Below are 13,400 nucleotides of genomic sequence, written 5' to 3'. Positions count from 1 at the left end.
TCTTCTAGTTGTGATCCTCCACAGACTGCGGTTATATTAATAAGCTGTGTGGACCCACAATGCAAATTTTCGAACACGTCTGCCTTCCTTTTGTCACAAGATAAATTTGTTTTCCCAGACAATGTCTTGATCAAAGGGAATACTTTGTCAATAATACACAGCATAGTATCAAAATATTTTAATTAATTTAATAAAATAAATAAAATCAACAATTTGGTGGCAAGATAGCTTCATGAGTTAGAGCAATAACAACTTGTTTCTCAATTCTAACTCTATTAAGGAACTCTATCGAAATTAAATGAGCATCCGAAATTAGAAAGTCTGGCCACAGCCTCTCACTCATACAATCTTGTTTGTACTTATAATAATTAAAAACTAGTTAGAAACTAAATTACAACAAATCTCATGATTTTTCGTCAGTTCTTAATCTTACATGCTAAATGTACTTGGTCTTGACGTAAGAAGATACATTACAAAATTAAATGTGCTGATAAAAAACAAAATATAAGCACTAGAGCTTATTATGCTTATGGGAAGTAAGTATTATAACAGTTACAATAATAAATCATACAGGCAAGTAAGTTCTTCAGTTAGAATAGTGTCAATATACAAAAGAAAAGAGAGTCTAAAACAACAAACTCATTGAAGTTTCCAAGATATTTTGCTCATAAGATAATTTCAATTCATCTTTGGAGTATCACGCTAACAATAATTTAAGGTTCCAAACAAACACACCTACATACACCAATAATTTTCTCACTCATAGTAATTTAAACTTAATGTCTAATTTCACTTGTATTGACATTTCACTCTGAGTTATAACTTACAACCCGATCGTTTGACTCGCTGGAATGCGACTCTAACCCGCACTCACTCGCACCAGAGCGTCGATGTGACGTCACCCTCGCCAGGTGCGCTAGCCAGACCACGTTGTATTAATCTCAAATCCAAAATCAAAGTTCCAAAAGCGACTCATTTCATTCTTCCAGGCTTTACATTAGACCACCAAGTTTCAGATGCTTAGTTATAATTTAGTTTTTCGATACACTGTTGTCTTCTATGCACTTCACGTGGGGACAGCAATCGGGATAAGGTTTACTTAAATCTTCTTCCGTGACGTAGCAGGTGTCATCGCTAGTCATAACTTTGCCACATCTGGAATAAAAGAAAAATCGTTTTTAATAAACATACTTTTTTTCTGGGAATGAGAATGAAAACACTAGATTCATGAGATAGATAATAAGTAAGTACTTTTAATTTGCAAATATTGAGCGTCATTAAATTACAATACCTATTTCTACCTACAGTCTGCACTTATATTAACAACAACATTGACCTTTTAAACCATAGAGCCACTCTGATTCTATAAATCAACCAATCTCGAAATCATTGGGGAAGGTCTATGTTCACTAGTGGACGTTCTGTGACTGAATGATGATGATGATGAAACCATACAGGCCACGGCATCTGGAAATCATTGTCTGGGCTCTAAATGCATAATGTTCAGTAGTAGAATAATGTCTTGTGACTAATGATGATGACGATGATGGTAATGAAACCATGGATCAACAATAACACTTACGAAGCATAGTACATCATGCCAGCAGTGCATTCGATTCTATAGCAATGTCCGATGGGGTAGATGGTCTTGCCGAAAGGAATAACGTCGTCGATCTCTTTCACGTAACAGCCAGTTTTGTGAGCTGGAAAGAGAAGGAAAATACAATTAATATAATTACCTTCAATATTTAGCCAAATAATGGTAGAAAATATTAGTGAAAATAGAAGAGTAATGAATTGGGTTGGTTCTTCTTGCTTATTAAAGAAGACAATAAGTACTCGTGAAACATACAAACCTAAGTAAATACAGCTGGTTTAAATAATAATTCGAAATCAGCCATAAACAGACACCGACACATTTCGATAAGTTAAGGCATGTCTTCTAAAAGATTCAACTCTCGAAATTCAATTTATATTATATCTGTACAAATGTTCATCAAATCTATATCAATTATGGATACACACAAGGATAAAAAGATGTCGATGTTTACCTAAATATCTATCAGAAACTAGACTAGATTATACTCGTATTTTATTGACTCAGTGAAGTATTCTTCTAACAGCAGGTTCTACATATGTTCAAATTAAAATGTTGGCTAAATATTTTGTTTGATAGAAGTAACGTCTAACCGGGCAGCATGGAAAGCATTGGGGGAGGCCTATGTTCAGCAGTGGACGTCCTATGGCTGAGATGATAATGATGATGAACGTCTAACTTACTAAAGATATTTTACGGGTAATATCGGTAGCTCGAACTGAACACTTCGATAAATATCCAATAATCGTATATCGAACATATTCGTACGTACTGAGGAAGCAGCTTTATTCCAACAATAAATTCAATAATTGACCTTTATTTTCTAAAGATTGATCAGGGTCGCGAGAGGCCGAATTAAATGCCAAGTGTGTAAAATTCCTTCTTTATTTTCTGCTTGAAGCCGTATTTTGAGGGAATAACGGCATTAACTTTTATTGCTTTTACATACGCAGCCACGTCATTGTCTCTTCCACGTGAATTTATTTTTGAGTAGAAAGCAATATACCTACTAGTATGTAAAAAAAGAAAAAGGAGACTTAGAATAGTCCCCGAAATATCGTAAATAATTCCCAAGAGCAAAAATAGTCTTTAGTAAAATTTATCAAGCATAAATTAAAGCAAGATTGTCGTAAATGTGTAAAAAAATATATAACATTTATGATATCTACAGTTTCACACAATTTAATGTTTACTGTATAATAAGATAATGAGGGTTAATCATATAAAGGTCAAACGAACCGTCATCGCGTCATCACGTAATGTACGCTTATAAGAAAAATATAATTAAGAATCTACATGACGAAAGCTACTTAGTGATAATTTTAATGATGCCAAGGTTATTGTACAAAAATAACCAATAAAGGAAATAAAAAATATCATTATCATCTCTGATTCAATCCCAAAAACGTTTGGGATTAATAACGTTTAAGAAATAATTTATAAATTATTTAATGGAAGACACATAACTTAAGGATTAACTTTATCCAGCAACATTAATTTCCAATTATGAAATGTACGTGAGACGTCGGAGATATTTTCAAGAGGCCGACCTTCTGGGTTGTTTACTGAAGAATAACAATAATATCCAGTAAGACCACCACCAACCACTGTACCACCTAGAGTACAATAATAGTGAATGAAATTATGCTACTGTATGCACATTTCACACATCCACACACATCCTCAAATCGGATTGTAACTGGAACGTCTCCATTCGATTGAGTACTTTTAAGGCCTTCTTATCAAAAGTCTTGATAGTGCAATGTATAATTTTCCTTTTTATTTTGGACATAAAAACACAGGTATTACATAATTTATTATAAATAACGCTTATAAGGGCTATATTTCACCGGGACACCATGGCGGTGCAACCAGTCGCCGGCTACCAACAAATTGTATACAGCTCTATAGAGAGTTACTCACCTGGCGTCCGTTTGGTTGCGCAAAGCTGTATACATTTTGTGGGTAGCCGGCGACTGGTTGCGCCGCCATGGTGTCCCGGTGAAATATAGCCCGAATAGTTAGATGTTTATCTGACAATAGTACAAACTAATAAGGAAAAAAAGATTCATCGATGTCGTACCTCCTCAAGTGACATAGAGCCCTTAAAAACATCGACATTTATTTTTGTACCTCAAAGGTAAAAGAAGTCGTAGAAGTAGAAATGTTTCTGAACAGACATGTGTCGGATTAGCAACGAATTAAAGTGCATCTAAGAATTAACCTACTACCTCTATCTACATTATGCGTACACCCTGACCTCATGCGATGTGCGCAAACAATACAGCATTCCACAATATTACGAACACCTTCAGACAATAAGAACGTAATTGTTCATGAAAATGATACTTCAATCTTAAATAATAAGCTTTAACATTCACGCCCGTATTCACAAACGATGCTTGTTTAAGTGAAGCAGCAAATCGAAAGCACAGCGTTGAATAGAGCTCTGTGATTGGTTCGTGAGTGATCCTGTGCATCCATAAGCACTGTGAGACGGTTAGACCTCATAGTAATGTTTGTGAATACAGGCATCACACTCTTTGTATGGATGTAAATTTTAGTATCAAAAGTCAAAAATGATATTTTCTTAATATATCTTGTAGAGATTAATAAATCTATAAATAAACTGTCTCAGTCTAGACTCAGAATATTGTGATTTCAGACTGTAAGGCAATTAGCTTAATATAAAATGTAATCATTCATTTTATTCGAGAGTTAATCACATTTAACTTAGACTTAATCACATTGTGTTTGTTTAACTGTGGTTAGTCGAAGGGCTATGATACATTTTCAGTTAAAGCTTGATCAAACCTAATGTTGACTGTCACAATTGTTGTCACGTATTGTGATTCGTAGATTATATTAACTATGATTATTATTTAACTACAGGTCTTTTAATTTTAGAGCTTTTGGAAAGGGTGTATTCAGGAGAGATACTTTTTGATTTCAATGGGCATTAGCTAAGACCCTGAAGGCTGAAACTGCCAAAATTACTAATTATTTGTTTTCGCGTTAGTCGCAATAATATACAAGTTTTGGCTTGAATTAAAAACACAGGCCTCCCCAACCTATCCGGCCAGCTTAAGGAGTGTAAGCTTAATTAACCCTCCATTTTGTCCGTGCCAAAGTTGATACAAAACGACCTGACAATGATGCCTATCTCCTGGCCTATGTAATTCAGTGCACTGTTTACAAAAGCCAGCTAATTGGCTTACGTCTGACATCTTCGTGTTAACATCGACCTCTGACTTGATTATTTGTTGCGCTAAGTTTCTGTGTTTAAATGTACAATTGTTAATGTGATTAGTTAAGATGTTTTCATTTAGTTCTTGCTTATTTTGTCTTGTTATTCAATTTTGAACCTATTTATTAACTGTAATAAAGACCAGTCTATGAGAAATCCGTATTTGCTGCATAACAGATTGACCTGCTATTTTGTTGTATAATGTTGTTTTGAAAGTTTGAAATGCAAATTATTAGTATCCCAGACTACGACATTACTATAATAAAATATTAAATATTGTATTAAGTTCGCAATAAATAAATTAAAACAATACGAGTATAATAGAATGTACTTGCCCAGTACTTATTTCGTTCACGTGAAATTTAAAAACATAAAAAAAACGGTTGTAGTTTTAGTGGCTAAGGCTGAGCTGCACCATCTTACTTTAAATTTAACAAACGTCAAAAATCTGACAAACTTTATACAAAAAGCACACATGCACCGGTTATCGTTATAATTGCGATAAAGTTAGCCGGTACAACTCAGCCTAAGAGTTACAATAAATTTTAATATAAATTTATCCTGATACACCAATCCTAAGTAGGATTATTTGTCAATAATAAAACTACCGGCAAATATTGTTTTCGTGTTTTGTACCAATTTATTTAAATTCAATTAAGCTCACGGTCCCCGATGACGTCCGCCAATCAAGTTTTCTACTCTTTGGACTCGCGAAACGTCTAATAAATGAGATCGTAAAATCAATTTATTACACAAAAACGATTTCGTATTTTCTCTAATTTGTGCTTTAGCATTTTTTGGTTTGCTACTTAATAACAACCTGGTTTGGATTACTGTTTAGTTATTGGTTATTTATTATTATTTTGAATAATACCCGTTAACAATAACCGTTTAACTGTTACTAAAGTAAGGCAGTGTTAACGTAGCTGACTGCTCAGAGCAGTCTTCCTGCCTGAAAAAAGTTTTTGTCGAGTGAAAACCGAATAGCTTTTACTCGTAATCATGAAACTAATACTTTGTTCTATAATTCTAATTAGAGTTTTATAAAATGTTAACAGAACTGAGAACAATCCATAGCAGCTATGTTAATTTAAAATGAACAGTAGGTTTAACGCATCATAAATTAAAATAGTTCGAATTAACCGCTTTCTTTAATCACTGTAATTGATTAGGTTTGGTTTTTAAACAAAGCAATCAGCTACTAATTAGCACAAAATTTTTTACACACTTGTTTACATTTACACGCATTTGTTTTAATTCAACAGTCTTATTTCCAATTTATCCGCGGAAATTTTGAGTTTCGAGAGTAATTCACAATATTAAACAATCTTTTCTTTAAGTTTTGTTTCTCACTTTTTATTTGATATGCAAGAACATCAACCAAATCATTATCTCCTACACTCACAAAAAACAAAACTCACCATGCTCCGCGGGTTTTGGGGGCAAGTAGCCTTGCCATGTCGCGGCACAGGAGAGTCCCACTACCGCCAAAAGAAAAGCAATCCTTGAGATCATGTTTAAGAAGTTACTGACGTCTAAAATACTTTTTAAATAGTTATCAAACGTCCTGTCAAGGTACGGTCAGAAGCTCGGTTGAGACTGGTCACTGCGGCGATTCGCGCTTGTTTTTATTCGAAACAGGCTGCCAGCAGACGAACGCCTTATTCGTTAGATGTTTATAAACATGACATTAACGTAATCATCCAACTTTAAAGGTGAACGCACCTTGGCTTGCCTTAGCTTGGCGACTTCGTTTCAGCTGATTACAGACTAATGAAGATTTGGGGTCATCTTAACTTTTTCCAGTTTTTTCTCGACTACCGTGTCACAAAAGGTTTTTTTATGAAGACCTCGACCTTCATAAAAAACCTTTTTGTGACACGGTAGTGCTTAGAAAGAGAATGACTGCAATTTTCTAGATTTTAAATCTAAAAGAGTCCTTATGGACTGAAAAAATATTGTTTAATCTTCATTTTTTAAAACATTTTCTATTTACTACCTTGAATAAAATGCAAACGAGGAAGGAAAATCTAACGTGAAATCTCTAGTCAGTAAACGACTCATATTATGCAAATTAGTAATGTGGGATGACAATCAAGATGGGCCGATTGTTTATCTTTAGGTACCTTGCATACAACTTCTGCATTTTGAATTTTCAAAATTACAAAAACACATAATATAGTGTTTCTTATTTAATCCTTAGTAAAAATACAAACTATAAATAAAGCCATTAATTACGTATACTATTTTTAATCAGTCTTCCTTCTTCCAAAAAAGATTTCGCTAAAAACTGAAATAGGTAAGATCATAAATGAAACATCATATAAAAAAAATATAATGTCCTCAAAACATTATAAATTCTTCAGTGTCAATGATATTAAGCTTTATTTGTACTAATAAAATTGACATAATATTATTTTGAAGCGTATAGACAGTGCGTTAAAAATAGAACTATACCGGCGTAGTGCTCGCCAGGCCTTACGGAGGACGCCACATCGGAATGTGTTCATGGGATTTACAAGTGATTCATCTTCGGATGTAAACAATGTTTTTATTGCCGAATTCGTACCAGATCCGTGTACATTCCGAACATCCTTGTACGGCCGCGGCCGGGCGACTGTGACAAACGGTGAACTTTGGATCCGTGTCGGAGATTATCTTTTAGAAATGCGACCTTTTGTATGTTGAACATTTTTGAAGTCTATATTTTTAGAAAACTATAGATGTTAGTTTCATCGTCATAATCATATTTTGTGGCGTTTTTCAAAACTACAAAGGGTTTACCTTAGCCAGTATTACTGTAAATCGTAAAAAACTATGCGGGGACAAAATTAAAAGTGTCTTATCCTGAAAGGGATAAACTGGATAAAGGTTATCTTCTAGGGCCCATCATTCTATAGGGAAAATGTGTTTTAAACTATATTATACTTCATCATCATCATCATTTCAGCCATAGGACGTCCACTACTGAACAGAGGCCTCCCCCAATGCTTTCTATGTTGATCGATTATAATAACTTAAATTTAAGTTTATTCAAGGTCGCTGCTGATAGTTTAGTGTTAATTAAGTCTCTGTCTAACCTTTAACCTTACGATTACATTATCACAAAATACAATTTACTTAAAAAATCTGTGAAGACTTTATTATTAGTAATTTAAAATAATTTAATAATTTTTACCATGCTGTTTATTTGTCTAAACACATTGGCGCCATAATAAGTTGTTTTTAAGACATTTGGTCCACAAAAATGTCGTTAGATAGGTACCTTCACGAGAGCTTTGACGTAACAAATTCCCGGACTAAATACTAACCATTTATAATGCCATTTCAATAATATAATTCTATGGAACCGGTCTCTACCAACGTCAGTGAGAACTGGTTCACATTGTGCGCCGATAATTTATCGGAACGTTATATTGTCGGTAACCACAGGGTTTAATAACCACCCACTTGTCTAGAACCAAAAAAGTGTCGCCTGAATGGTGGTTTCCATCATTCTTTATTACCTATCAATCTTAAGATTGATATACTTTTTTGAACTAACGAATTGTCGACACCTGCCGATTACTCATATAATTTGTATCAGTATATTGCAAAGTGCTATGACGTCACCTGGTGCATTTACTTTTTATACCAATCCACTGACTATTTTTTGGTTTGAAAATAACGCACTATGCCTTATATTCAAAAGCTAACTAACTCTAGGCATCAATTGCTCACGACAACTTTTTTCTACCCAATATACCTACTTAACTCGTATAAATTAAAAGGTGTAATAAAACTTGTATAATGCTGAAAACATATAGAGTCTATGGCTTTTTCTTTTTAATTTACTAACTGCATCGAAAGACGATAAAAATCCGGTTGGTGTCAATGTGAACCAACTCAAGCTTTACATAAGTTAAGACTCACGACTACTATTATATTTGAATCATAATTACCATATTAAATCGTGGCACAGATAAATCGATACTACACTTTTGCTCTTATGATTTTGTTGTCTTCGAATGTCAAACAAAAATAGGCGGTAAACCACAAGGACGCATTTTTTTTATAATTATAATAAGTTAACTCTATAGCCAAATGACGTCCACTGCTGGACAAAAACCTCCCCAAGGATTTCCATAACGACCGGTCCTGTGCTGCCCGCATCCAGGCTATTCCCGCGACCTTTACCAGATCGTCGGTCCAACTAGTGGGAGGCCTGCCCACNATAAGAGGTAAACTGGCGAAATGAAATCTGTTATTGCCAGACAATTCGCCCGTGCACACCACGCATGTTGCAAGGCTTGCCCCGGTTAAAACTAGATTTTAAGAAATTAATCACCTATCACACAGTTTAGTCTAAATCCTTAGCTTTTTTTTTCTAATTCTCAATTTGGAAAAAGGACCTCCAGGGACGAAGATTTTTGAGTGACAAAGAAATGAAGGCGTACTTAGTTAGAGGATCATTTCGAAGGCAAAGTTTGCGAATTTTTTTTCAGTGGGTTAAAAGCTCTTTTACACAAATGTAAGAAGTGCGTTGTAGTAGAGGGAGATTAAATAGAAAAATATATTTTTTATACTTTTCTATCGGCATTTTTAATACCTTAGGCTCAAAACTTTTCAGCCGCCCCTCGTACGTATAGATTTTCAAACTGTAGAATTATTGTAGATTGTTTACACTAGGCGCTAGTTATCTCTATGGTCTCCCTCCACTATGTTTAATAAGTACTTGCGTTGTGGTCTTCACTGCAGGATCACACGGCCTTGACACGGCTTTCTAGGCGTGTTCTAGGTGTCTTACCAGGGAAGCAAAGGGGTTTCACTTACACTTTTATACTTACTTAACTACCTAGCGGAATATTAACTTGGTACGATGCCCATTGACCGGGGTGCGTCGGAGCGCACTTACACGGCCGTAAAAAAGAAGTATTTTATCAACAGTTCTTAGAGTTATCTGACATTTCAATCCGGACGGATGCGCGAGCATGCGTCGGAAGCCTGTCGGCTGTCGGCTCCGCTAAACTAGTGGATATTTCTTTTATCTGATAACACATTCAGGTTCGCCTGAATTTCGTTGTGTACCAGAATTGAGTATTCGACATCAGTTCCAAGTCGAAACACGCGCGGTGGAGAACGGAATTTAAAAAGGCGGAAATTATAGCTAGCTGTTTTTGTCAGATCCGAACACAGATATAGATATATCTATATCTGTGGATCCGAACTTTCCCGTGACTTAAGAGCGTTGTCACATTTTTCATGCAGAAATCGAGAATTTGGCAGATTTCGAAATGATTTTAGTCATATAATTTATTGTTATAGCTTCTTTTGACTTATATCATCGTAATTATCATACATTTTTACGGAATGTCTATTGACAAAATTTCGTTCAAATTGGATTTTTGCCTACGAAAACAGCGAATTTCGAAAGCCCGATTTCCAGGTAACTCGCGAAGGCACAACTTTGAACTAATATTACAACAAATTTATTTCTAAGTAAGAAGATAGAATGTATTCATTAGAATAAGCATACCCTGAAGAAGAAAGTGTATTGAGAAAATTTTGATGTTTAATTCATTAAAATGCATTTTTATCATGTCTAAGATAGTCAAAATTCGAGAAAATTACTGCAAGAAAACAGGTCACATCTCATAATCTAAAAGTCATTTGGCAACATAAACTACTTTATACTTAAGAATCGTGAGCCTTGTTAGGGTTACACTGGTTAAGGCGACCCTTTACAAGGCTTGGAAGCATGTGGGTAACAAGCCATTGGACGTGGAGAGGGTCATTAATTATACGTATATTTTCTACTTTGCCGAACTTTAGCGCGAGAACGGTTTGTCCAAAACATATGAATTTGGTCTTATTCAATGTAGGATTAAGTGCCCTTTAACCGTCATAAAGACCACTTTTCGATAGGGTAAGTCCTTTACGCGGTATAACCGGAAAACCGAAAAAACGCCCCTTTCGGGGGCCCCCACCACTTAAGCACAACTCCGTCGAAGTCGAAAACTTAGGAGAGTCTTAATGGGCAACCAATGAAGCCATTAAAGCAAAAAATCTTTTGTAGGAATTATTTCCGATTTAATCAATTTTTGTGTTTAATTCTACTGGCCTAGGTTTATAATTAACAAGACTGATTAAGATTTAAAAAATCTTTAATTTCGTATTTATAAAATTAATAATCTCTATACAAATATTTTAACTGTGATAAGTAAAAGAAAAAATTAAATCTGTGAAAATTTTCATTTTAGAGTAAATCACAAACTCACAATGTTGTAAGAGACATTAATTTTAATCACAAAGTCGTAAGAGACAAAAGTTTAGGTTAATTTATTCCAATGTCCAGATAACCCTAAAGGTTATTTTGCAATAAGATAAATCGATAAATAGGTTAATGGTAATAATACGGGTAATACAAGGTCAAAATAATATTATTTTTAACTTTACGAAGAAGATAATGAATGAGGTTTTTGGAATAGTTGAACATGATTATTTTCTAACAAGGGCACATCGAGTTTTACACTGATATCTTAAATGCAGTACCTAAATACTATTTTGCAACGAAATAGATCGGTTATAGATTTTTAAATCGTAGTTATCGAATATTCTGAAAGACGTTTTATTTCGTACCATAAATTGGTCTAGAAATAAAACCTATAGTCCTGTAACCTGTAACTCAGATACCTATAGTCCTGTAACCTGTAACTCAGATGATTATCTTAATTTGTAATAAATTAACTCATTTGAATCCGGACCTAAGAATCACGAATACATGCGGTAATATTTTATTACCTGCTGCAATTGGCATAAAATTATGTTTGATAAAACATTGCATTAAAAGCCATCTTTTGAAAATAGACGTCCTAAAACGCTCTCTAAAGATTTATGTATAAATGGTTATAAAACCTAGTTAGTATACTAAATTTTATAAGTTTAAACAAGTGAGCCAATATTATGATAGTTTTTAACACGTTAAATATACAAAAGTTACATAATTTGGATGCTTCCTAATTCTGAGTTCAATCACCTATACTTTATCCATAGCTACAACAATAACCGGTGTTTTTGTATGAAGTTTGACAGACTTTTGACGTTTGTTAAAGCTGCAGTAAGATGGTGCAACCCAGCCTAAGGATGTGAATTAGACTTACCCTGACTCACGTTAAGGCTTGAGGCCAAGATGTGCATTGCCAATTATGGAGCTAAAAGGATTAAGACACAACGTTTATAGCCTAAGGAAAGACGATAATACAGTGTGAGTCACGTTAAAGTGTACATATGAAAATAGATGAAACTATACCTATTTTTATCGACAAAAAAGTGGTCAAAAATTTTTTGAGATTTTTTTAAATTTTTTTATAGAATTTTTTTTCTTCCAATTACTTATTGTAAAGAAACCGTAGTAACTTTTAACGAAGCGGTATATCCTGATAAAATAAAAACAGTTATAATGCTAAATAACAGGCGATACTAAAAAAATACATAAAATACACAAAAAAACCCAACAAATAATAAAAAATGATACTTTTTGAAAAAAATCTGCTTCAAAATTCGTGTTTTTTTTTGTTATTTGATAAATTTCTCCAAAAAATGCCCCTATAACCGGTGGTTTTTATTACTTTGTATTATTTTCTATCGTAATATCTTTGTAAAACCAAAAATCGCATGTCTCTATCCCTATCACAACATTTGCTATGATCGTTTGAACAAAGGCCTGCCACAACATTATTCTCCGCTACAGGTAGATATAATTTTAATTTTAACTAAAATGCTTATTTTACTTCGAAATCTTTTGTTTTTATTTGAAATCTAACTTGTCTTTATCAAAATTACAAATCTAGAGCCATTTTCAGTTTTGTTGTTAACGAAGCGTTGAATGGCGCGCCCGGAGAGGCTTAGTTCAAACGATCATTGCAAACTTTGTGATAGGGATAGAGACATGCGATTTTTGGTTTTACGAAGGTAATACGATAGAGAATAATACAAAGTAATAAAAACTACCGGTTATAAGGGATTTTTTTGGAGAAATTTATCAAATAACCAAAAGAACACGAAATTTTAAGCGGATTTTTTTCAAAAAGTATCCTTTTTTTATTATTTGTTGGCCTTTTTTGTGTATTTTTTAGTATCGCCTGTTATTTAGCATTATTACTGGTTTTATTTTATCAAGATATACCGCTTAGTTTTAAAGTTATTACGTTTTCTTTACAAGAAGTAATTGGAAGAAAAAAAATTATATAAAAAATTTAAAAAAAATCTCAAAAAATTTTTGACCTCTTTTTTGTCGATAAAAATAGGTCTAGTTTCATCTATTTTCATATGTACACTTTAAAGTGACTCACACTGTATTTTGTTAGGCTTTAAGGAAACAGTGAAGAAGCTGTTGTTTAATCTTAGATTAGGTTTCCTCTAATTCCTTACATTGTTAGTAGCTCCATTAATATCTTGATGCGAAAGCTTTCCCATTTCAGAAATAACCATAACGGGAATTATTATTATCCCACCACAGTTTCCCACCACTGCAACTCCTGTACTATCGTGCGAATGCGAAGCCTAGGCGCAGACCGA

The 13,400-nt window shown here is 33.9% G+C and overlaps 1 protein-coding gene across 1 annotated transcript; it reads right to left on the bottom strand.

Moving 5' to 3' along the window:
- Positions 1 to 364: 364 nt before the first annotated feature.
- LOC114360661 (uncharacterized) lies at positions 365 to 6,470 on the bottom strand. Its single transcript, XM_028315415.1, has 3 exons — positions 6,266 to 6,470; positions 1,583 to 1,703; positions 365 to 1,155 (listed from the first exon to the last, which is right to left on the bottom strand). Exons 1-3 carry the CDS (start codon positions 6,357 to 6,359, stop codon positions 1,032 to 1,034), a joined length of 339 nt encoding a protein of 112 aa, XP_028171216.1. The 5' UTR covers positions 6,360 to 6,470; the 3' UTR covers positions 365 to 1,031.
- Positions 6,471 to 13,400: the final 6,930 nt, after the last annotated feature.

The sequence above is a fragment of the Ostrinia furnacalis genome, unplaced genomic scaffold (genome assembly GCF_004193835.3).
Source record: "Ostrinia furnacalis isolate ACB-3 unplaced genomic scaffold, ASM419383v2 OfSCF5115, whole genome shotgun sequence".
NCBI lineage: Eukaryota > Metazoa > Arthropoda > Insecta > Lepidoptera > Crambidae > Ostrinia > Ostrinia furnacalis.
Note: the sequence above shows the minus strand (reverse complement) of the source record. Positions and strands in the feature narration are given on the sequence as shown.

What these genes read in the sequence shown, in the direction of transcription:
- LOC114360661 (XM_028315415.1), bottom strand. Translation starts at nt 6,359, where the DNA reads ATGATCTCAAGGATTGCTTTTCTTTTGGCGGTAGTGGGACTCTCCTGT. An exon ending in CCCAAAACCCGCGGAGCATG is followed by an intron (nt 1,704 to 6,265) that starts GTGAGTTTTGTT and finishes TTCTCTTTCCAG; the next exon opens with CTCACAAAACTGGCTGTTAC. An exon ending in GGCATGATGTACTATGCTTC is followed by an intron (nt 1,156 to 1,582) that starts GTAAGTGTTATT and finishes CTTTTATTCCAG; the next exon opens with ATGTGGCAAAGTTATGACTA.